The sequence below is a fragment of the Semicossyphus pulcher genome, unplaced genomic scaffold (assembly GCF_022749685.1).
Source record: "Semicossyphus pulcher isolate SPU_LCO1_2020_fin unplaced genomic scaffold, fSemPul1.0.p SCAF_21, whole genome shotgun sequence".
NCBI lineage: Eukaryota > Metazoa > Chordata > Actinopteri > Labriformes > Labridae > Semicossyphus > Semicossyphus pulcher.
In genome coordinates, this window is record NW_027211695.1 from 19,580,578 (window position 1) to 19,606,236 (window position 25,659).

Here is a 25,659-nt window from a genome sequence, read left to right on the forward strand (position 1 = left end):
GCTATGGAGACGGTCAGCTGCGTTCCGTTGCGTTGCTTTGATGTGAACGGACCAGTTTTAGAATGTTTACGATCACATGTCGAGGGATTCTTTTGGCAGCTGCATCCAGTCTGGCTGCGAGTCATTGATCTGAACTGGCCTGATTTTAGAATCTGAAATAATCTTATTTTGAAATACAAGATTTTTTCTAAACTCTTAATTTCCAGGCCTCCATGACTCGATCACCGGCACCGAGAGTTTGTTTATAAAAAGAATATTTATCAGACGAACCACAGTTTTTAATGACGGCACAATTACTACATAGATATACTGTTATATTACACAATAGTATCATGAGGAAACATCTTTAAGAGCTGAAATAAAACAAATCCAACTTTCCAGTCGAAGGGAAGACAGTCTAACGCTCCTCCCTCGTCTCTCTGTTTTGTGATGAGGTTATACTGTCACATCAAAATGGCTCCTCAGATATAGAACAACAGAGTCATAAGCCCGACCTCACATCGCCTGCAGCCACTGATGTCCTGAACAAGGTTCCTTCTGTGTTTGTTTCTTCTATGTGGCCTGTTTTATTTAATATCTGTTTTTTTTCTGCTGTTATTGTGTGCAGAGCAAAGTCAGCAAAGACTCTGCTTTCCCTGTGTGACTGTATTTTTATATTCCTTTATTTGAGCCTATATTTACTGATTATGTAACAAGTGTTTATGCAATATAAATTGGATGTTATGTAACTGCGAGGTGGAAAAGTCACATCAAGCAATCACGCTCAGTAGGAGGGCGACGAAGGGCTCAACCTCCTCATCGTCTTGTCCTCCGCCGCCATCAGCTCTGTCAGAAGGTAACAATGAGTAAAGAAGACGCGTTGACTCACACTGAAGAGCGTAATGTAGTTGCTGATGAGGTCACGGATGACGCTCGTCTCCTGTGAGGTCTGTCCTCGAGTCTGGAACAGGCAGGAGGAGAAGACGGAGGCCAGTTTCTCACTCGGCATGTGGTTGAGGTGGGAACACTGCTGAATCCTGAACACAGAATTTAGTGAGATTTCAGGCAACAAATCACAACTCGAAGCGGCGTTCTTCCAGCAGGCTACGGGTTCAACTTGCATCTGATAATTTATTCAAGAAATTTCTGCACACAAGACTTGAACTTCTTCAACATTGTAAGCAAATAGAGACTCAGATTTTCCAGCAAATAAGCAGAGAAGACAAAGAAAAACAGCCCCTGAAGACAGAAATAGCAGCACCTGTTTCATGGACTTCTTCTGTGTGTTTTAAATAATGAGCCACTGGTTCGCTCTTGTTTGTAAAATGCCAACAAATATTTCAAACAAAATGGGAATGATTCATCGTTTTCAACCCGAGGACACGGCAGCTTCAGAGACATAAACTTTTACTTGTCTGCTTGTAATTTGGAGGAGCTACACGTATCTACATATCCACTTCTCCGACTCTCTCGTACGCAACAAAGACGAGGTCGCGAGCGGAGCAGGGGGGACAATAGGCTCATCAGGAAGTATCGCGACCAACGTGCTGCTCAGAGTGCAGGACCTTTCCTCCTGTTCTATCACACAGTTGAATAAAAAGCACGATTAAAGCAAGAGATATCACACTTTTGTTGCTATTATTAAGCAACGTTTCGTGCAGGAACAAAGGTTTCTGCCCCATGTTCCTTTCAGAGTAAGAGTCCAGTGGCTGCACTTCTCAAGCTGGCCGCGTAGAGCGTCATACTCATCAAACAAGCACACAGGGAGGTTTGATTAGTCATAGTTTAGTAACGCAATAAAGCAACCAGTGTTAGAGGAAGTACTCAGACGGTTTACCAAAGTAAAAGTCCTTATAAAACAAAAAAAAGACTCCTTTCAAAATAAAAGTCTAGCTTTAAAATCCCACTAAAGTAAATTGCAGAAAAAAAGATTCAACATAGAAATGTAGACTCTGTAGGCAGGGATGTAGATTTCAGGGACAGCAGTACGTGTGTAGTATTATTGACCAATCACGTATCAGCAGGCTGCGGTGCAACTGCATGTGTCTGTGAGAAAAACAATCTGACAACGATTTAGCTTCTTATTCATCTCTACAAACAGACATCTGCATGCTAACAGCTAACAATCTGTTCTAGATCTAAAATTCTACTTGAGATGAATTCCCTCGACGCTGTGTCACGAAAGCCGTTCAGATTTCCCGACTTCCATGAATGCATCAGAAATGATCGAGCTGACCTCCGTTCAACAAACGAGCATTTTAAAAGTTTGCTTCTCCTCTGGAGGACAGACCTGACAAAGCTTCATGTTGACCTTTAATCTGCATCATGATGTTGAAATTTCAGCAAACTTCAGACCTGTTAATTAAAGTCAACTTTTTCCGTAAACAATGCAGCTCGCGAAAAAGGAAGTCGTGCCCAGAAGCTAAATCGTCATTAGACTATAGCCCATGGGATCCAAGATTGTAGTTTTAGACCTCTTTCCCACCTAAATTTAGTGCATTGACACAGGTTTTTCAGACCCGGGAAGACCCACTTATGAATGGCCATTGTCTCTGTTCCCATTGTCAGTGAAGTATCCTCCTGTCGGTCTCTTTTCTGCGTTATCGTCTGATGTCACAAATGCGCCCGAAACAGGGTTAGTAACCAGTGAAGATGTTACGCATCTATTACTCATTATGTCTGTTTATCAAACTCGGTGCGACAAATTTGGAGTGATGTTCGAGCGCTGCTCGGACGCAGACGGGCAGAGTTTGTAGCTGAGATGACAAGGAGTTACTGACGGAGCATAGCATCACGCCGGAAAGGGGGTGGAGATTAGTGCGTCGACACAGGTTTTGTGTTCCCATCAACACGGATCAGAGCCGAGGCGATAATTACCCGGGTCTACTGCAGTCATTTGACCCAGGTCTGAATGTAACTTTTCCTATTAAGCAAAAAAGGCAGGTGTTAGCGGGTGTTAGCAGGTTTTTTGACCAGTGGTAGAGCAGCTTTAGTAAAGCAATGGAGCAACTAGTGTTAGAGGAAGTACTTAGAGGAAGTACAAAATAAAAGTCCTAAAACAACAACATAGAAAGGCTCCATTGCAAGTTAAAGCCCTGTGTTAAAATCCCACTGAAGTACAAATGCAGTAGACCCGGTTCATTTTCGAGTTACATCATCACATACGATAAAATTAGATTTTTAATATTGTTGCATCAACGTCATTTAAGCATCATTGGAGAGCTGTAGCCGGCTGAGGGAGGGCTAAATTTAACTTATTACCATCACAAGACAAATCTGAAGAGGTTAAGAGATTAAACAAATGGATGAGACGAGAAGAAAAACATTTTTATTTTTACTTCTTAGAGCTTTTTTCTGTGTTTTTGTTGTTGTTTTGGGAACATTGGATCATTAGCCTCTTTCAGTCTGGAACAATTTGCTAAATTAAAGCATGTAAGTAGTTTGGAGTTGAACTTTTTCTTTTGGAGGAAGCTAAATGATTGGAAAGCACCCGATTAATCCTGAACTATGAGTTGAATTTTGTAAACTCATTACAGGGTGTTTATATAAAACCTTAATCTAGGAAGTAACTACAGCTCTCATGTAGTAGAATGCTCAATTAGTACCTGAAAGTATCTGATTGTTATTCATGTCCTGTTTTTGAAGTTTAAAAACCGTATATATTCTCCTTCACTGTAATAATAAACTCTCTCCTGGCAGCGACTTTGACCGTAATATAACCTCACTAAAGAACAAGCTTCAAATGCATCTGCAGTTTGAAGTGTGTGTGTTATCCGGTGTGTGTGTGTCTACCTGTACAGATGTTGGAGCAGAGCATCAAGCGTCGACCTGTTTATCTTTGGCAAACTCTCGATGAAAGTGGAGTACTTCTTCACTCTCTGCCTCTCGTCCTTCTCGTCTGCAGAACAAAACAGAGGAGAACTGACGTAAAAAACGGCAAACACAACAAACAAAGAGCTGAGAGTGAAAACATGCACCTGACATACCCAGAGCCGACACCCAGTACGGATACAGCTCCTTGGTCAGCAGTGCGTCCTCTGCCTGCGATAGGAAGCTCTTCAGGGTGTCGGTCACGTCCTCCAGCTGGTGCTCCTTCTCCCGCAGCTTCACGTTACGGGCGTCCCGGGTGAACTCCTCCAGGAGCAGGGCGGCTCGAGCAGGGTCCCCCGGCCTCTGGTGGACCCCCTCCTGACACAAACCTGGATGGAAAGATAAATAATAAAAGCAACAAATCGACGTTTTTCCCACAATAAAGACTGGATCTAAACATTTTTATGTCTTCTTCATATTTTTTCTCCATATTGTCGACTTTTTATGTAACCAAATGCAATTATAGGGCAATAGCCAGCCATACAGAAGCAAAGATGTGGGATTTAACAGCCTTACATAAGCACATTTGAATCTAAATTGCAGGTAGGATAAAACTGTATGTTGCAAAGTGTATTAACCTTCTGTACTGTTCCACAGTTTCAGCCAGAGTTAACTTTTACATCGTGTACTTCTTATAATGGAGCTCTGCAAGTGCCTTACCATGCACTCGTAAAGCAACAGGCACTATAATAAATGGATTTTGTCTGTGTTATTTATTTTTTATTTTTATGTGATGATTTTTTGTTTTATTTTCTATGCCAGAGGTTAGGATGAACACACACACACACACACACACACACATTTATGACATATGGGTACAAAATAACTGAAACATAAAACAAACAAAAAAAAGGCTGCATTTTTTATATCCTTTTAAAAAACATTGTGAAAAAGAAAAAGACAGATCGTGTCACAGCCTTATGCCTTTTCCAAAAAATGCCCCTCAAGTCTTAACTACCCCCCAACACACCTATATAGTATATGGGTACAAAATTACTTTTAACAAAAAGAAAAAGAAAAAATTCAAAAAGTTTTTGGACTGCATTTCTTTATATATGTCTTCTTTATATATTACCCCCTCCCCCCCACACACACACCTTTTTAACATATGGGTACAAAATAACTGAAATATAAAACAAACAAAAAAAAGACTAAAAAAAAAAAAATAGAAAAAAAAAACTAAGAAACAATCGAAAAAAAGTTTTTGGACTGCATTTTTTATATTTTTTTTTAAAAACATTGTGAAAAAGAAAAAGATAGATCGTGTCACAGCCTAATGCCTTTTCAAAAAAATGCCCCTCAAGTCTTAACTACCCCCCCAACACACCTTTATAACATATGGGTACGAGAAAAAAAAACCTGAAGCACAAAAAAAAAGTTGAACTACATTTTCTCTGTTTCCAAAAAGTATATTAAAAAATAAAATAAAGTGTCACAAAATTATGCAGAACATTAGAGAGTGTGAAATTGTCATCACATCACAGCGCACTGGATGAATGAGCTGCTCAAAGGGAAACTTTAATGCAGAACTTTTTTCTCACACTTTTCTCCCCGTAGATATAATTTAACTCACCGTACTGAGTGACAAAAGCAATGCAACTGTCGACTATAATGGGGACGCCATTTTTAGTCAGCTGCTGGTCGCTGAGCCCCTTGCCATCTGTGCCGGCAGCCAGTGTGATGGCAGAGTGCCACAGTGCAAAGTCCATCTTGTTGGAGCCGTGGACGTAGACGGTTCTATATTAAAGACAGAGGTGGGGAAAAAAGGTAATAATTAATAACCATGATATAATTTCCCGCAACATTATGTTGTTTCATATTTTAAGACCTTAAGTTGCATTTATGTGTTTGGAAAAGCTCTGCTAAGTCATTAAATAAACAACCAGCAAGATTAAAAGGAATCCAAAAGCACTTCTAACAGAACACACGTCTATAAACAACCGCCGGTTTCCCACGAGGATTTGATCAAAAACACTCAAACGGAGAGCAATTAACGGAGTAAACACAAAGTGTTGTTGCACTCCTCCAAAAGGGAGCCTCAAACCGTTGGCTGGTGTTACGTGCCGTCTCACCTCGTCTCTTTAACTGAAGCTGGCAGTGTGTAGAGGCTTTAATTACATTGGATGGTTACAGTAGGTAAAGTGCGTTCACACTAACAAGACAAAAGGCAGAATCAAAGCTAACAGCGATGCATAATGCATGGTGTTGTTGTACAACATATACAGGGCCAATTAGCACACCCTCTACCCAAGGCATGACATACCTTCCACCCTCCACCATCAGCAGGACTTGGATCTTGTCCTCACCCTCCGTGTGTGTGGAGACAGCTGGGGGAGAAAAGGGACAACAAACGTGAATGAAATGGAGCCTCTAAAACTGTGAGCAACACATTCTGCGCTAATGCAAAGCAATGTTTTGAGGAACGCTGAAGATTTGACATTTGCAGTTGCTCAACAACAACGAAAAAAGAAAGCACGAGCACTTAAAAGCTCTCGCCATGAAACTTGAAAGTCGATGCATTCATTACCTGTCACTGAAAGGTCTACCTTCTCGAAAGTGTTCATTTACCATCACGTCCATCACAGCAAATAATACACTCCACAATACGTCTAGACATGTCTGGCTTGTCTTTTCTAATATACATACAGTGGGAAGAAGAGTGAGGGAGTCATAAAGGAGGTGAAGATGCTAAATGCATACATCTGGTCTAAGTGCAACCAAAAAGGACGGCATTGAGAGTAGTATTTAACACATCACGACTAAAGTAAATATTTTAAACTGATATAATATCATACAGAAAATCAAGCTTAGCTAAGGGACTCGGATAGCTCTGCCATAATCTCTTCAGTGGCTTCAAACAGCAGCTTGGATCATGGAAACAATCACACACACTCGCAACAGAAAAAAGGCTGCGCAGTTGAGTCACCACAAATCTCCCTGCAACAACATCTGGCACTTTCATCGTATCATAGTTGGAACTGCTTGTGCTCAAATATATAAAAGACAGTAGCAAAGTAAGAACAATCTGTACTTTAGCTAAAAATTAAATATGACCTTTGGAGAATGACAGCTAGCTAACCAGGGCACTTATACAGCAACGTTAGCTTCCTTCCAATAGGAATTAGATAAAAAGATTAATATCACTCTTATGTTTCAATGCTAAATACAAAGCTATTGCTAACAGACAGTTAGCTTAGCTTTAACAACAAAGTGTTCGTCCAGATTAAACTGACAAAATATAGTGTGATTAATTAGCTTGCTAGTAGGTGTTTTTTTGGTCTATTTTCGGACACAGCCAGGCAAGCTAGTAAGACTATCCATTAACCGTCCATTAGCTATGTTACAGTTTTGTTTGTATATGTTCAGACAAAAACTACAGACCTAAGCTAAGCAAGCTAACCAGCCATTAACTATAGTACATATTTTATGTAATTCAGACAGAAACAGGCTGAAGGTTTATCCCAGTTTCTAGTCTTTACACGGAAGTTAGCTACTGGCTGTTAGCAGCGATACTTTTTTGTGTAATTCACACAAAAATATGAGACAGACATGCTATTTACCACTCTTACCAGTATTTATGCTAATTTAAGCTAACTGTCTTTTAGCTACGTTAAATTCTTTTGTATAATTCAGACAAAAACTAAATACAGGCTGGCTATTGACCCTGTTTCCAGTTTTGAAACAGTTACACAATGGCTTGTCACATTTCTTTTGTGTGTAATTTACACAAAAAACTAAAAACATGCTCGCTATCCGAGTGCAGTCTTTACGCTAAAATAGGCTAGCTGGGTTTTCGCTACATTACATTTCTTTTGTGTAATATAAATGAAAACTGATGACAGGCTGGTGTTTTTTCTGCCTTTTAACCAGTTTGTCTGTTAAAGTAAGCTTGTCGTGTGTTAGTTACAATATTTATTGCGTAATTTGGACAAAACTAAAGATCGCAGCTAAGCTAACCAGTTGCTGGCAGTAGCCTCCTATTTACCACAATAGGTTTGAGAGTGGTGCTGGTCTTGTCATTTGCCTCTCAGAAATAATGTTAATAAGCTGATTTGCCATATGTTTAACATAGTTGGGCAATACTTTCTATGTCTTTAATGATTTTTTTTATTTTTATTTTTTTACAAAAATCGCACAAAGAGTTATTCTATTACCTCTGCCAAATCCAACAATCTCTGCGTCCGCCTCTTCAGTGAAAAATTGATTATCTGCAGCAACAGGAAGTAATTTAATTGTTGGCACCAGAAGGAAGATTGGCATGAATATTACATACAACAATCTTATTTTGGCTAACAAGTGCTTTGTTTGGGCCTTTGTCTGCTGAGCTAAACAGCAAAAACAATTAATTCCCCAAAGTCTCTCTTAACAAATAATTAGCTTTTTTATTTTCTTTGGCAGACTTTCAAGGGCACAGCACTTCATTGTGATCGGAACAACAAGGGAAGAAAGCGGGGAACTTCAGAGTTTGATATTGACTTGAGAGAGGTTTATTAACAGTGTTATCAGGTAAATGCAAAACACTTGTCACCGTTATTTGAACAAACACGCAGAAATCCTTTTTTGTCCGTCAGCTCAGTGGGATATTTTTTATAACTTAATTTGTTTGTATGATAAGGAACTAAGTCCGCAGCCTTGTTCTCGCCATCATTTGTACTGGTTGTCCTGTACCAGATTTTTAATTACGTTCTTTTCATCTAAAAATCAGGGTGATTTCAAACTGCTGCACAAAATGTTTTTCTGAATGTTGTGTGATAACCTCAGAAAATAATCCCTGTTTCCCACAGTTGCAGTGGCCTGAGCTTGATCACCAACAGTAGTTAAGGAAGAAGACTTTTAAGGTACCGACAGTGATACTGATACAAAATATGATAATATATTGGCAGATACATTTTTAAAAAGGTATGAAAATTTGCACATGTCTAAAAACAACGAGATCTATGTTCTTTGTTTTTGTGTATTTAGATTATCCCAAATGTTACCACACTTAAAGGTTCATTTGATTGGGTCGTACGTCAATAATGTCAGATCTTTTTTTTAACCTCTAGTTGCTTCAACTTCTGTGAACACATTGAACATTTTAGATATTGTGTCAGATTAAGGAAGAAAGTCTGCAAAGAATTTACTGTTACTCGTATTTTAACTCAAATGGTGCTACAGCAACGTGGGTAGATGATTTATCTAATGGCAAGTTAGCAAGTTAACGTTACGTTAGCTAACGGTACTTCCGGCTAATCATTAATAAATTACATTGTCACGTCACATGACTTCTGCCTCAGTTACACTAAAAAGAATATTGGCGATTGCCGTTGTTTAAGAATGAAGACAACAAGTCCCATGATCCAACGCTACTTCATGGCATCATCAAACTGTCTTATTATTGTTGGGTTATTATGTTGCTTGAGAGACAGCTAGCGGCAGCTAATTCATGTGTGTTTCATGTACTGTAAAATTCGGTGTAGACAAACTTTTATTTGTTTCATCTAAAAAGCGGGCTGCATTCTATATACCGGTGCGACCAATATACCAGTATAAAATGCAGCGAGGTATGTTATTTTGTAAGGTTATTTTCATCATCATCATTGCAGCCGTCACCCTGACAACATCAACTGTTAGCGCCCGCTGCTAGCTACAGCACTGGTAGCTAGCAGGACTGCAAACAGATGGTAGGCTGTAATTTGTGTGTTTTGAATGTGTTTTAAATGAAAATAAATTGAAATAGTGTTGAAATAACTTGTGTACACGTTTTTATCTATAAATAGAGACAGAAAACTTTTTCCTCTGTGAGACCCCCGAAAACAGCGTCTTATATTCCGGTGCGACTTATATTCTGGATTTTACGGTAAATCAAAAATTGACATTAGTAAAAATCATTATTAAATCATGTAATAAAATGATTGCAACCAAGCTACAACCTCATACAATTACACATCATAACAGAACTTTACATGTGTCAAATAGAATTAAAGTTTTGGCAAGAATGAAACTCGACAGGGAAGCTTTAATTTACATATTTTATCTATATATTACATCGTTTTTTTTTCTAGAAAATGTTCATATAGTATACGTATATGTTTTTAAAACTGGAGGTTAGGGTTAGGCCGTTTACTGTGCAGTTGTAGAGCAATATAAATATGAATCAGATACTATGAATGTACATTGAAACATTGAAATCTGACCATTACATGTTCTGGACTGCAGCCTTGTACCGATGCCTATCTTTAATTTTCCATGATTGAGCAGAGCTGCGGGATTAACATTTCCTCTGTATTCAGCCACTGCCTGCAGAGAAATCCACTGAGAAATTGCAGTGAAAGACTTTAATGCTAATGTGCTTATCTTGTTTGAAAACCGTTCATTTCACAGAGTTCGGGGAGGGAAGGCTGATTTGTGCTCTGTGACAGGTTAATGATTATCCAACTGTATCTGTCATTTCACATTCATTTTACTGCGGTTCTGGTTATTTGTGCGGCAGACACATTTGACACGAGACATCACAAAAAGATCAATCCTCTCTCAAGAACACAGCTGAGCCCCCGGGAAGACGTTTTCAGAGGGAGTGCACTCGGATCCTTTTTTTGCTGGATGGAGCGTTTTTAATTCACAAGGTGCCGCATAGCTGACGTTCACGTAAGTGACTGACTAAAGATCAAGAAAATTATTTAAATGATAAGATAAGACAATTAAATGTTGTTATGATCGGATGGAAACAAACAGATAACAATTGACAGACAAGACAATTAACCCTCTAGGCCCCAGTAGCATTTTAAATCCTGCTGCAGTTCAACGACAACCCTCGCTTAAATTAGGTTTTTTATTTATCTCAAATACAGAAAGAATTAGCGATTAAAAGTTGTTTACATTCAATAAAACAATCTTTAATTTGACACTAAATATGAAACATTTGGAGCTTTTTCAATGAGTCAGAAACCTCAGATAAAACAACAAACGGCACTAAATATCTGTTTCCTATTATTTCAAATGAGCCAAACTAATAAAAAATGTTTTCATGTTTTACAACCAATATTTGATGCAACTCACTTTCCTGTATTTGCCTCCTGAGCCAACATTTAGAGTCTGACAACAAAGACAGATCCCTCACTGGAGGGTGCAAGGCTTTCAAAATAAAAGACAAACGGCCCAAACCTCGACCCAAACGGAAATGTTACAAGAACAAACAACACTTGAGAAGTAAATTGTGAACATGTCAATGATTTTTTTTACAAAAATCTCACAATTTCATTCTAACTTTACACAAAGTTCGTCTGGTCTCTCCGCCAGTGGAGACATTTCTAGATTTTCTCGTGGAAACTTGGTGAAAACACACAAAGGAACCGCACAGATTTCAATGTAGCGTTGTACACCGATCGGCCATAACTTTATGACCACTGGCAGGTGAACTGAATAACACTGTCAGTGGGTGGGATATGTTGGAAGCAGGAAAAATGGGCAAGCGTAACAATGTGAGCGACTTTGGCAAGGGCCAAACTGTGATGGCTAGATGACTGGGTCAGAGCATCTCCAACTCGCAGCTCTTGTGGGGTGTTCCCAGTCTGCAGTGGTCAGGACCTACTGAATGTGGTCCAAGGAAGGAGAACCAGTGAACTAGCACGGGGTCATGGCCGGCCAAGGCTCATTGATGCGCGTGGCTAGCGAAGAAGATCTAATGTAATGCTGGTTCTGATGGAAAGGTGTCAAAACACGGCATCACAGTTTGTTGCATATGGGGCGATGTAGCCACAGACCGGTCAGGGTGCCCATGGTGACCCCTGTCCACCGCTAAAAGCACCTACAATGGGCACGAGCATCCAACAGGGCATCGGAGCAATGGAAGAAGGTGGCCTGGACATGGCACCAAGGTGCACTTTGGGAAGAAGCATTGTCTGCCAGGAAACTTTGGATCCTACCATTCATGTGGATCTTACTTTGCGATGTTTTGGCGGCCAAAAGGGGACCTACATACAAGTACTGGTGATAAACACACCTTAAAGTATCTCCAATACAAAGCTTGCACTTTATTTTCCATGTTTTCACTGGGAAGGATTAAAAAATGATGGGTGCTAACTGGCGCTACAGTAGAATCTCGAACACATGCTCCCGGGGAGGGTAACACAAGAGCCAATGATAGGAGCTTCCACTTTCCTTGCAGTAATTGAACTCCAGTTTGAGAAGCACGGTTTGAGGAAACATCTGTAGAAAAGTCCTTAAAACCACTACCAGCCTTTGCATTGACCCCCTGATGCATGTTGGAAGCATGTAGCGATTTTAATTGAAAGTGTCTTTATCAAACCCCTCCTCGCTGCACCGAGGCACCTTTCATGTGTTTGGTGTCACTGCGGAGAAAATAACAGTTAATCTCATCCTCTCAGTGCTCCTGAACCTTCCATCCCCTGACAAAAAAATAGTCCCTTCTGGCGCTAGCGGCTCCCAGGCTGTGACCAATATGGTTTGGGAAAGCCGGGAATAAAAATGAGCTCGGCTGCAGCTCTTTACCCCGCCCAAGGTGAGGAGACGGGGTCGGCACTTTGCGCGATTTGATCCACGTCGGGGTGTAAATGGATTAAGAAAAAGATCCATTGATTCTCCCCTCCTTCTGTTCGCACATCACACTGCTGAAATCGATCAATCTGCCAAAGTATGTGTGAACAGACTTTCCTTTATGTAACTCCTGTTTGCCAGTTATGTTGGCAACATTCATGTTTGTGGGCAGTGGAACGAATGCGACCATGACACCATCATGCTGTGAATATTTTTGATTTTTATTAAGCTGAAAGCAAACAAGATTTCTTCCAGATTTTTGTCAGAACAGTTCAGACAAATTACTGCTGGCGTGACGATACATTACATAACGTCGACCTTCGCTGACCTCATATTCACAGAACATCTTCTGTGGCATCTTCTCACTTCCCACCAGTCTCCTCAAAGGATGATCTTATAATTGAGGACGAGACTGGCCAATTAAAGCACGGATCCAACAGTGAAGTAATGGAAGTGTCGTCCAACACTAGCTGCTTATATGTGTCCTGTGACTTCTTTAAGTAGTCATTAATGCAAGCAGTGGGAAGGTGTGATGGATTAGGAGGTTTTTTGGAAATCGCAGAACATCATAAAGATCAGTGTGAGTTTTAAAGCCAAAAACGGCAGCAAATGCACCCTTGAGTTACTGCGATTGGCCGCTGAGACTCAACCATTGTCCATATATGGTAAATTTGGGCTGTGAGATTTTAAAAGCTGATAAATTGCACATAAAATGCTCCAAGGAAGCTATTCAACTAGCTTGTGTTTGTTGGACTGAGCCTAGAGTAATGTATTAACCATCCAGAGTTACTGCCTTGAAGTTTATTCCACATGTGGCCCATTTGGAGGATGGATTTGGACACTGATCATATCTTAAATACTCCTGGAAACAAAACAGCATATTTAGACCTCCATTAAACACCACAACCAGTTACAGAGGGGATGTAACACCAAAGAAAGGATCTGGATAAATGGGTATGTAAGTGGTAGAGTGAGAGGGGACTGTCCAGTAATGTATGGCGAATGGTGTCGTTCTTGCGGAACGAGAAATTCCGAGTTTTGGCGTCGACTAGAGTGGAACTAACGTGACATCACAGTGACGCTGACCTTTGACCACCAGGATCTAATCGGTCCGTGAGTATGTAAGTGCCATATTTGGGGCGGCTGTGGCTCAGTGGTAGAGTTGGCTGTCTCTCAATTGAAAGGTTGGCGGTTCAACACCAGACGACTACAGTCCACATGTCAAAGTGTCCTTGGGGCGAGACACTGAACCCCAAATTGTTCCCGAATGAGGCCATCAGGTATGAATGTACATGGATTGGATTGATTGGAGATTGGCAGAGCAGCCTCTGCCATCAGTATGTGAAAGCAGCTGTGATTGGTCGGACGACTAACAGTCCATTTACCATCGTCCCTCCAGGGGTTTCTGAGATATTGTTTTCATGAGGGGCAAAAACAGCCAGAAAATCGATCATCATTTTGATGTTATGGTGAAGTCGACCTTTGACCCTTTGGTTACAAAATGTCACAATTTCACTCTAAATTGTGACATAACTCTTTAATGGATGCCAAAAATATGGTTTTATTGAGAGGTTACAGTGACCTTTGAACTTTAAACACCATAACATGGTTGAGTTCATCCTTGATCCCAGGTAGGCGTTGTAGCCCAACTTGAAGATGTTCCCTGGGATATTCGGTTCTCAAGAATGGGATGTATTTGGGGACGTACAGAGGAATGGACAGCCTGATAACATATTACCTCCAGCGATGACTGAAGCCAGCGCGAAGATGAAAATATCATCACTTTCATTAGTTCAAGAGTTAAGCTAACAAGCATTTAGGGACATTTCAGCAGGTTAATTAATTTAAGCCTGACAGGGGATCCTGCGAGGAGGCCTGCATGATATGAGGCTCAAGCTAAGGTGGAATAGCCACTGGCAAACAATGAAAGTTGTATGACCAAGAAAAGGGCTGGTTTTGTTTGTTGTTGTGGTTGGTTTTCGGCCATGTTTGAGTCTTTCTGTGTGGTTTATTTGTGCTGTATGTTATTGTAATTGTCCTAATAGTATTTGAAAAATTAACAAAGCTGTTACGATAACATAAAGTAAATGTGAAGCCATAATTAACCAATGATTAAAGCTACACATCAGCTACAGCTCTTGGTTTCTATGTCTACCGGCTGTTTGCAACATGCCCTTCCTGAATCGTTTTGGGTTTTTTTCACCACTAAATTGACACCCATTTTTTTTTACGTACTTTTTCACTGCTGTTGTTTCTTGTCAGCTGGCTTGGGCTTCATCTGATCACATGAAAATGGTGTGAACGCATGGCAGCTATACCCAGGGCTGCATCCAACAGGTAACATTAACACATGCTTTGTCAGACTGTTTTCTCTTGTACAAGACGGTGAAAACAGACGGCCTTGAGGATGAGGATATGCAATCCAGTATAATGAAGTTGTTTTTGGACAGAGTGTAACTTTGGTGAACTTTAAAAATTTGCACAATTGACCCTTTGCAAACCGCCCTGACAGAGCCGACCTTTTAAGGAATAGAGAGTTTAGAATGAACCCTCCAGTTTAACAAGAGAACACCTCCAAAGTGAAGTGAGACACAGAGAAGTAATAAAGCCAAGAAGCAGCATGCTTACTGAGCTCCTGCAGCTGTTTGAGCTGAAGCACTTCCTCGTCTCCCTCCTCGTCTCCCGGGGTGAAGTGCAGCGCGGAACCTTCCAGCATAAACCAGCCCGTCCTCCAGTGGTACAGGTCGTGGCCCTCTTTGTAGTGCAGCCTGCCAATCAGCTCGCAGTCTCTCTGCACCAGTCCCTCGACTTTACACGGGACGAAGCACTGCGAGTCACAGGATTTTCTCACGTTTAACAGTGTGAAACTTTTGTTTTTTTTGACAGTACAACAGGTGCAGACATTTTTTTGTGTAGGGATAAACCTTCTCCGAGAACATATTCCTCCCTCCCGCGACGCGCCGTCTGGCCATTGTTCTGCGATTCACATTGAAACACGGAGGTGTGGAAGGCCTATGTTGCAGATGGAGAGGCATATGGACTATTGCAGCTATACCTCCCACTATCTATGACTGAGTGTGCTGGGATTAAAGAGATAAAACAGGGAAGAGGGGACATATGTCTGTTGGGTGTTATTACAAGATCCAGTCAGCATGTGGGGGAAGAGATGGTAAGACCACTTGTCTCATTGATGGAAGCATAAACGCTGCGGGGCTCACTGAGGACGAGGTGTGTAATGTAAAGAAGACAGATGAAAACATATCACAAAGCAGGAAATGAAAATATGTGTCTTTGTGTGCGCGCTGTGTGCTAAGTGTGTCACCTTTGTTAGCGCATGGATCCAGTCGTGCTGCGTCTCCTGCGTCTCCGCTCCGACGACGAACGCCCGCTCCGTCTGCAGGTACAGCTCCACCGTGAACACGGCCCTGCCGGAGACACGCAGCTCGCTGTTAGACATGGGGGATGGGAAATGTCCTCATATAAACATGTAGGAGAGTAATGCAATAAAAACATCCCTCATGAGACCTTTACGTACTGTGCATTGGCATATTATCTTTAATGCTAAATATATGTTTCGTCATGTTTACTTGTTAGGAGTATTAGAAGCAAGCTGTGAGTATTTCATGTCTCACTACCGTGCGACTGCTGTTGATCGTCGAACAATAACTGCGACTACAGGGCTAAACAGACGACATTTTCAAGTTGATCAAACGTGTGCCGGAAAGATAGACCCCAAATCTTTCAGCGAAATCTTTTCATCGCGCATTTTACCGTAGCGTATGGAACACACAAGTTTCCACAAAACAGTTTAAACCAAATGATGAAAATGAGTTCCTTTTGCAGGTGAGACAAAGGCCACAACAACTACTGATCAATAAAGATCATTTGTGACTCTGCTGACTCGAAGGTATCTCGACAGACTGACATTGAGTAATTAACAAGGAAAGTGTTCGGACAATGTACAACTCAAATGTCCATTCTTGTTAACTTAAAGATGTGGCACCTTTGGCAGGAGGACACGTCCCAATTTAACCAGAAGTCCACGGTCGGCTCCGGTTGTAACTCTTGATTTTCCTGGCTGACGGTCGCTTTCCTTTTCAGACTGTTTGCTTCATCTGAGCGTCGAGTTTGTTTCTTTTTCTGTGGATTTTCACTTATTTTTGTTCTACACACGGGTCTGTGTGTGAGTGACAGTGCTTTCACAGCCATAGAGAGAGAGATGCGACATCACAATGGCGGATCTGGGAGCATATTGAACCTCCACTGACGCGACTCTCTGTCTATACGGCTCTGGACACTCTGTTCGGGGAGTAGGCGGGGCTGCTCACCTACATCACCTACACATCTGCCTCATTAGGACAGTCCTTGTAACACATTGCCCACAAAAGCGCACGTTGACCTGCTGCGGTCAGCCACATAGGTTTTGATGTAGTCTTGTTGAAGTCGTATCTGTAGTCATCCATCTTTTCTTTGTTTGTTCAGCCATAGTAGATTACTGTTTACTCGTAACGCTCGCAGAGAGCGGAGAAGCAGCTGCTTAGCTCCGCCTACCCTCTCTCGCAGACCAACCACTGCTGGCTGATGGAGAACGTGTCACTAACTGGGAACATAGACAGGAAGTGTGTGGAGGAGAGAGTGGGGGATGACGTGCACCAAAGGGTCGTGGTTGGAGTCCAATTTACGTGGGAAGAAACTCACTTTTGTATTAATGCTGCTCGGCTGAACAGTTTTTCTATTGGCAGTTCCTTCTTTCCTCAGTGGCTGGCTGTGGGCGGGGCTTATCAAACTACCCTGTGGCTAAGGTGCGATAAGGCCTTCCTGTGAATTATTGTTGCGTTAAAGATCTGTGACAGCGAGAGACCTGACAGAAGAGCAACTTTCTTTTGTCCAATGTGTCTGTCTGTGAGGAACACTCGCCCTCCTGGGTACATATATATAATCCTTCATGCATGCACTCACACACTCGTCCGTCCATGTCCACACACACGCAGGCAAAGCCTCTGCTGTCGGAAGCAAAAAGGCAGCTATTAATCTTTGTTGCTCTTTCTCCCCTTGCCGTCTCTGCGCTCTCTCTCTCTGTCTCGGTGTCTCTCGCTCAGCCGAGGTGCAGAGGTCAGAGTATCACTTTCTTAATGGTTTGAACACACTGCCAATTTCAGCGAGGGAGCCTCTAAATGCTACAGCGATGGGTGTTTAAGGTGGCGTGTCACGGGGGGTCACGGCAGCGCTGAGTCGCTCTCCTCTCACGCGTGTCGGGGGAACAGGCGAGACATGGGTGTTTGTGTGCCCTCCCGTGACCCCGCCCCCCCCTTGCCCCCACCCCTCCCTCTACCTTCTTTTACGCAGGCAGGCAGGTGTGCAGACGCTTGTTAGAGGGGGTCCCAGAGGGAGAGCGAGCGTGGGAGGGAGGGAGGGAGGGAGGGAAGTGGCGGGCAAATGGTATCGCGTAAGAAAGACAGGAGAGGTAGAAGAGATGAACGCAGCATTATGGGAGTCCCAGAGGGACGGAGAGGCTGGGGAGACGAGAGAGAGCGAGAGATGAGAGAGCGTCCATCTTCACACAGGACATGTTCGTGGTGTATTATTTACATTGTTTGTGGCTCGTGCATGTGACGCTACAGGTGCCTTGTTTTTCTCCTGCTCTGGTTCTTTTTGTATTGATGTATTTTATCCAACTTAACGCTCCTCCTCTCCGTTCTTTTAGAGGGTGTAGAAAAGCGTTCATGTAGATTTTTAAGAGTCAAATGAAAGCACTTTTTCCAGCACTATCAAGGAAACGAAACATTTCCAGACTCATCTGACATCAACACATAGGTTGTTGGGAGAAGCCAGTTGAAAGCAGGAAGTCATCAAATATAATAACCTGGTGATTAACTGCACGCTGCCTTTGTTTACATTTTCCAGGGCAAAAAAGTGAGACATATGACTGTTAAAGAAAGCGGGATGAGATTATTTGTTACAAACCACCACTTAAGCATGTACAGGACAAAATCAGCAAAGAGATCAGAGGTACAGCTTTGTCCACAGGGGGCGCCAAAATCAACACAAGTTCCTCGCAGGAGCTTTAATTGAGAAAGAGCCGTATTGATCTTTCCTTTCCACCAACTGCTGCCACAGCAGTGCGAGTTAGAAGAAGTCTTTAACAGACATGAGCACATGTAAAGATAATCGTGTATTCAGCGGCAATGCTGCTCCAGATCTTGGCTGTAAAAAGCCTTAAAAGCTAATATTCTTCATTCAGAGTCAACTGGAAGCATCACCGACGGAGAAAACTCAACCAGTCAGACTTATACTGTTAATATGAATGTGTTATCAACAAAATACAGAATTTACAACAAGATCGCTCAATTTTTTTGGGTCTTAAAACATTGTTCTATAGTGTTCATTTTGAATTCAACGCCAATAGACAAGCTTGTGCGCTGTTGTAAAGAGTACTTTCTGTTTCTGAGTTTGACAAGCGCTTCTCCTTGTGGAGCCGCCTGCTGCACAGGAACCCCCTGTGCTTCCAGAACGCAAAGAGTTATCTATATGTATTCCTGTAGCCTTTTATTTTCTCCTTAAGGCTTTGTGTGCTCTGAGAAAGTCTTAATTCCCCAGCCCTCACATACATATATATATAACCTACCACGCTTGCAAAGTTGGCAACTAAGCCGTTCTAAAAGTCTTACTAAAAACTCTATCTTTTTTGGTGTGTGTGTGAGGGAAGGAGACGGTGAGAAGAAAGAGAGTGGTGGTGTAAAAAAATGTTTAAAGTAGGAAAACAGGAGAAGAGCAGGAAGGTTTGTTTTCAAGGTTTTTAGCTGAACTTGAAGGTCAGGACTGACTTAGAAATATTCATGTCGAAACGGGAAGATGAGTCAAAAAAATCCCTAAAAAAACGTCGACTTATCGCCAGCCAACATACTCCCTTCGCTTTAATTCCTGAGGAGCCGGGTTTGTAATATTCACACTACTTTAGCAGACGCATGTGTCGGGGGCCGGGCTGTAATTCACGGTGTCCTCTTCCACGGTGAAATTACCCAAATGCTGTGTTTAATGGAAGCGACACCTACGGCCTCCTGTAGCGCGGCGATAGGCTGCGGATGGAAGAGTGTCATCTGCATACGTTAATATTCATGAGCGGCAGACAGTCAAGAGGTGAGGCGTCCCAGCTCGCTCGGCGCGCGGGCATGCTGGGAAACGCTGGAAGTTGCAGAAGCAAGAGGGAGGGAGTTTAATCTAGTGAAACGTGCAGCCATTATGAGAGGAATAATAGTCTTTCCTGGGGGCGAAGCCGCGACCTGTAACTGGGATGTTCGGCGGATCTAAAAATGGCGCGTGTCACTTTTGCTTTGTGGAGTCAGTTCGCACTCCGTTCGCTGTCGCAAGTGTTTGTATGTGTCCACATCATTAGAAAGGTCATCGTTCCAGCCGGCCAGATGTGTCTCTAATGGCTGTATAAATATCATTTAAAATAAAAGCATTGTTCCCTCTTCATAACATCTGCTGCTGTCATTAAGGACCTGGCTTATGCTTTAATCATAAGCCATTATCAGACTCGGCGCTCGCACACACACACACTCAGCGAAACCCAATGGGAGCACTTTGAGCGAGAAAAGATCGAGACATCTGTTTCGTCTTTGTGTCTGTTCGAACACTTCCAGAAGAAATAAAGGAAAAGTTTGTTGTCAGAGCAACTTCTGCTTTTTTAAACTGAATCATAATCAGCGGAGAGAGGAGCGAGGGAAGTGATGGAGGGAGGGCAGTTAAAGCTGCGCCGTTCGCCTGAATCGCCGCCAAAGTAAACAGGAAATATAGCGCTCGTAAAGCCCTGATGGGTCCTGTTAAATTGAATAATGCTCAGGCTAAGATTATGCTAATGAGACATGTGTAGCGGGAGAGGGACCATGCAGATGTCGGTGTTTACACGTGTGTGTCTGTAATATGTCTCTGCAGTAAATTGTGATCTCGCCAAATAAAGAATGTAAATCATTTATAAAGGTGTTACAGTATTTATGGCAGGTGTGAGCTTAAAAGGCGTTACACTATCATAAAGGATGACTTATATGGCCGGATGCAAATTAGGCATCTAAATGGGTTTAACTGTAATTGTGTGTGTGTACCTGAGTGGGGCGTGTGTGTGTGAGAGCACATTTTAATGTTGAGGGTTAAAGAAGGCCTTTTAAACTTTGATTAGTGTGTGCTTTACTACTTAACACTGAGTATTAGGATTAATATTAGGTTTCTTTAAACAATATCAACAGTGTTATTTGATACTTTAAAGCATAGGGGGAGGAACTACGACAAAATAATCTCCATGAAATTAAACACACAAAGCTTTTCTAAACTTAAGTTAAGCAGCGATAGTGTGTTTGTGTGTTTGTGTATGCGTGTGTGTTCATACCCGGCTCCAGTCATCGTCTCGGTGTTGCTAACAGCCAGGCTGACCACCTCAGTGACGTCCACCCTGCTGATGGCCGTCGCGCTGCGCTCGCTCTCGTAGTAACTGAGGAAGCCGCCCTCCAGTGTGCACCAACGACGTGCCATGTCTGCAACATAAAAACAATTACACAATTACATGTGAGATAGATTGTCAGTTTATTCCAGAATAAGAGTTATACATATTTTGCTGATATCGAGCCTCATTTGACAGGACAAAAAGAGAAGTTTTATCAAGTTTATGAAACTAAAATGTTGTTAATTTTCTCTGATTTGAAACTTTCTACACCACTGTACGGCAGTATAAAGTTTTCATGCTTCTTTCTGTTGACAAACTTATCTAAAACGTAACAACATTCATCATTATTTTACTTACATTTATTTGTAACCGAAAACCTTACCTTAAGTTTTAATATTCTTTATTCTCTTTAATATTCTTTATATTATTATATTAAATGCTGCTTATGAAGCAAGACTGTGTAACTCTACTGAACAGGGCCCCCTGTGGCCACAAGTGGTAGTTACAGTATTATCGCACCTTCAATTTCCCTCCATTTCTCGACAACTCTAACAATGCTAAAAACAAATTAGCATTTATATGCATTATTTGGCAACTTAAATGAAAGCGAGGGTAAGAATGGTTCAGTGTGTTTACCTACTTACTTTTAATACTTCTGTAATGACAGAAATATTACGGTAGTATACATTAGCATTAATCTAAAACAGCAGTAAGGCTAGTCTCTGATTAGCTTTGGCGATGTCATGAATTAGCACCATGTAAGCACCAGCACTGAAAACTAGCCAAAACTAAACGACTGTTGCTCAAATAGTTAAAAAAAGCAAACATAAATGGAGCAAATTGACTCAGAAGAATGGACCTAAGGTTAGCCAAAACTTGCTAACATTATTAGCCAAAGGCTACTACTCATACATGACCAAGTAAGGCTGTAGCAGAAACACCACCTTGTATATTGAATTGAACACAAGTGCATTGTTTTGTTTATGGATTTTACTTCTATTATTCATATGTAATATTAAGCACAATGTAGTTATGTTTCAGAACATGTGCAGAATGTCCAGTATGTTACTGATCTGATGCTAACATAACACGATTTACAGCTCCTTTCAATACGCATCCAAAACCCTCCAATATGTCTGCTGACTCTATTGGATTACCACTGTAGAGCCATGCATTCGCATACTGATAAAATTTTACAAATTGGCTATTGTTTGTAGAGTCAGAAAAAGAAATTAATTAAAGCCTGCAATGTTAGTGATTGGTTTGTGAACAATTAGCAGCACTCCAAGCCTATTTAACACAGCTAATGACTCTCTACAAGCTGAGACGGCACTACCAAGAAATCGTTTAAAAGTTGGGAGATAAGACACTGTGCATTCAGCGTTCACACACGGGTGGATGCATGGAGATGTGACGGTGTCATAGGCCTCCACTTGTCTTCTTCTTAAGTGTGCAGTTAACACAAGAGCGGTTTTCATCCAAAGCTAAAGCCGTCAGACCTAAAGGGATCGCACCACCTGACGGCTAGAATTTCAAGCTAACGTCCCTCCAGAATAAACAAACACCTGTACAGTAATCAGTGAAAGCACCAGCTTAAAACAAATGTCAGGCTCTTGCATTCATTTTCAAATAAACACAAAAAAAGCCTGACACCGCACCATATTCCCCCTTTTCCTCAACATCACATTCAGGGTGGGAAGCTTTAATACCGTCAAGATGTTGTACTGCTTAACTCCAGATTATAAGTGTTATAAATGTTGGGAAGCGTATGAAAATATGTAGGAACACACATGGGCCATACTTTAGTTAAAACAGAGTACTTGATAACTCATTAGCTACTGTCAGACAACGTTTAATGTTAGCATTTAACCACTTTCTAGCTAACATTAGGATTAACTAGAAATTTACGACTTTCTTATTGCATTGTATAACTCTATCAAACAGTAATGTTAGCATTCAACCATTTTCTAGCTAACGTGACCATTAGCTACAAATGGAAGGCTTTCTTATAACTGTAACTCTATCAAACAGTAATGTTAGCATTCAACCATTTTCTAGCTAACATTAAAATTAGCTACAAATTTAAGGCTTTCTTACTGTATTATATCAAACAGGAATGTTAGCATTCAACCATTTCCTAGCTAACGTGACCATTAGCTACAAATGGAAGGCTTTCTTATCACTGTATAACTCTGTCAAACACTAATGTTTGCATGCAACCATTTTCTAGCTAAAGTTTCAAGTCGCTACAAATTTACAACTTTCTTACTGTATTATATATAACTCTATCAAACAGTGATGTTAGCATTCAACAATTTTTCTAGCTAACGTTACCATTAGCTTAAAATTTCCAGCATCCTTATCGTATCATGTAGCTAACAAACAGTGATTTTAGCATTCAACCACTTCCTAACTAACGTTAGCATTAGCTACTCATTTAAGACCTACTTATAACTCTTTCAAACAGTAATGTTAGCATCTGGTCACATCCAAGCTAATGGTTATAAGAGCTAGGAAGTGGATGAACGCTAACATTTGCTGTTGTCTGACGATTGCTAATGGGTAATTAAACATGCCGTTTCACATTGAAATATGGCTAATATGGCCCCCGTCAGGTTTTCAATATCCGTTGTCACCTGGACCATTGAAGTATAACACTAGAAGAGCATTTGAGACATTAGAGGACAACTCAGTCGAGCACACAGTATCCTGCATGTGAGGGCAAACGCGCAGAGAATGAAAAGAGTTTAGAGACTCCAAGTGTCGAGCAGATTTCAATCAACAAACATGATCTCAGTGGAAAAGCAGGAAAACACACAACATTGTCTTTCATGATTGTCTGACTGTGCGATTTACATAGCCAATGAGCATGAAGTTCATGAAAACATACCTAATTTTGGATTTTCAAAGTCACCGTGCCATCTGCTTTTTTGTTCCGCAACAAACACACACTCGCAGAAACAGCCCCCCGCCAACCAACCAGCCCCCCACCCCCTGTCGCTCGCGACTCCAAAGTTTCCACTGTATTCATCTCATGAATATGCTAATTGTGCATTCCTCTGCCAACTGTGTGTGATGTTTCTGAAGGAACAGATATAGTTCCAATAAAAAAGGGAAGTGTCTACAACTGGCTGTTAAAAGAGAAAGGATGTGATAAGCATGGGAAAGGACAGGAGGATGTCAGATTTGCTCTGCTCACCCTTGCTCTGCCTCTCTGTACGGCTCTTTCTGACTTTTCTTTCTTTTTTTGTCTTGAAAAAACAATTTGGACATGATTTTGTTTTTTTTTCAAACGGCTTTAAAACCGGAAAATATCTCGTTGCTTACTGTGGCATTTAAAAAGTAATGTTCTTTTGACCCCACTTTGCTTCACGAAAAAAAAAAATAATTCCAGCAGCTGAAGAATCATCATCTCTATCAGAAACCGACAGTGCATGAAGCAGATTTGAATGTGTGTGTGGGAGAGAGAGAGAGAGAGAGAGAGAGAGAGAGAGAGAGAGAGAGAGAGTGTGTTACTCTGGTATTTAAAGTCATTACCCAATCCAATCTATCTGACAGGACTTGCTGTTGTCTTGGTGACGGAAAAGATCGTAATGCACTTCACTTCCGTTGCAAATGTGTCCCTGGCTTGCAAAGGTTTGGCAGAAAATGTCATGTCCATCATTTCCCCCGGAGAGCAGTTTGTTTTGTGCAGTGTTTTTCCTCTCATACTGTCCCTCCTCTAATAGGGTAATAACTGAATAGTTTCATTTGTACCGCACTCACACAATCATCTTCTTAAGAGGCGCACTTGATTTCCAGAGTAAAGTCAATTACTATCATAGGGTGCGAGAAAGCTTCAATGCCATTGATTATTTCGACATCTGGCTTTGGCTTGTTCTCTGCTGCTGCAGAGGTTGTTAGGAAGTTTGGCTTTTGTATGAAGGGATGTACCTGCAACAACAAACAGGCATTACTATTATACTATACTTAGGGAAACAACTCCAAACCTGGGTCCATAAGACACATTTGCAATCCAGTAATGTGTTGGTTGGTTGGTCTACCTCTTAAGCCAGACTGAAATATCTTACACTGTATTAAAGAAGTGGGCGGAGCCTCTTGGTTTTAAAGGTGAAGCCAATGTGGAAGTGCCTTAAATCTGAGTTCTCCACTTGTTGCGAATGGAAGTTGGATTGTTTATAACCAGACCTGAACATGAGCCTACTTCTATGTTGATTTATTACCTGACATGTCCTTACTAAATTGACAAAGGGTATGAGTAAGGGTGTGGCTACCTGTGACAAGTGGCCCCCATATTGATCTGTAAAACAGAGACACAGCAGAGTGTCTCCACCCTCTCGCCCAAATATGATCAATGATTCTAAAAAAACGAAGATGGCGACAGCCAAATGGCCGATCTGGAGGCTTCAGAAATGTAGTCTACAAACTAATGGGCGACATCCTGCTGGTCTACAGGTCAGACTTACACGTTCCCCAAAGGATGGCACCAACTGACTTTGGTGAGCCTCTGACTTTTGACAAGTGTCGGTGAGTTGACATTTCTGTTCCTTGGTGAAACATCTCGATAGCCGTTGGGTGGATTGCAATGTAATTTGGAACAGATGTCTGTGGTGCCCAGAGGATGAATCATAACGACTTTGGGGATGTCCTTGAGGTTTCATAAGGTGCCACTGGAAGGTGTAAACCCAGAAAGGCTCTTAGATCTTTAGGAGGCAAAAAGCTAGTCGGGTCTGATTCCAACAAGGTGAAGCTAATACAACCTTTTATGTTGCAAGCAGATGGAAATGCCCTATTGATTCCAAATAAGCTCCAACTTAGGCCACTTTTAAGTCTACGTT

General features: G+C 41.5%; 1 protein-coding gene across 1 annotated transcript in view; it reads right to left on the minus strand.

The window, feature by feature from the left end:
• arap2 (ArfGAP with RhoGAP domain, ankyrin repeat and PH domain 2) overlaps window positions 1-25,659 on the minus strand; it is a 140,861-nt gene that overhangs the window by 25,917 nt on the left and 89,285 nt on the right. The window contains exons 16-23 of the mRNA XM_069672434.1: window positions 20,768-20,912; window positions 15,707-15,809; window positions 15,013-15,211; window positions 6,113-6,176; window positions 5,423-5,586; window positions 3,966-4,178; window positions 3,772-3,877; window positions 869-1,016 (exon numbers count right to left, since the gene is read on the minus strand). Of these exons, the coding sequence (XP_069528535.1) occupies window positions 869-1,016; window positions 3,772-3,877; window positions 3,966-4,178; window positions 5,423-5,586; window positions 6,113-6,176; window positions 15,013-15,211; window positions 15,707-15,809; window positions 20,768-20,912 (1,142 nt within the window). The remainder of the gene's footprint in view (window positions 1-868; window positions 1,017-3,771; window positions 3,878-3,965; window positions 4,179-5,422; window positions 5,587-6,112; window positions 6,177-15,012; window positions 15,212-15,706; window positions 15,810-20,767; window positions 20,913-25,659) is intronic.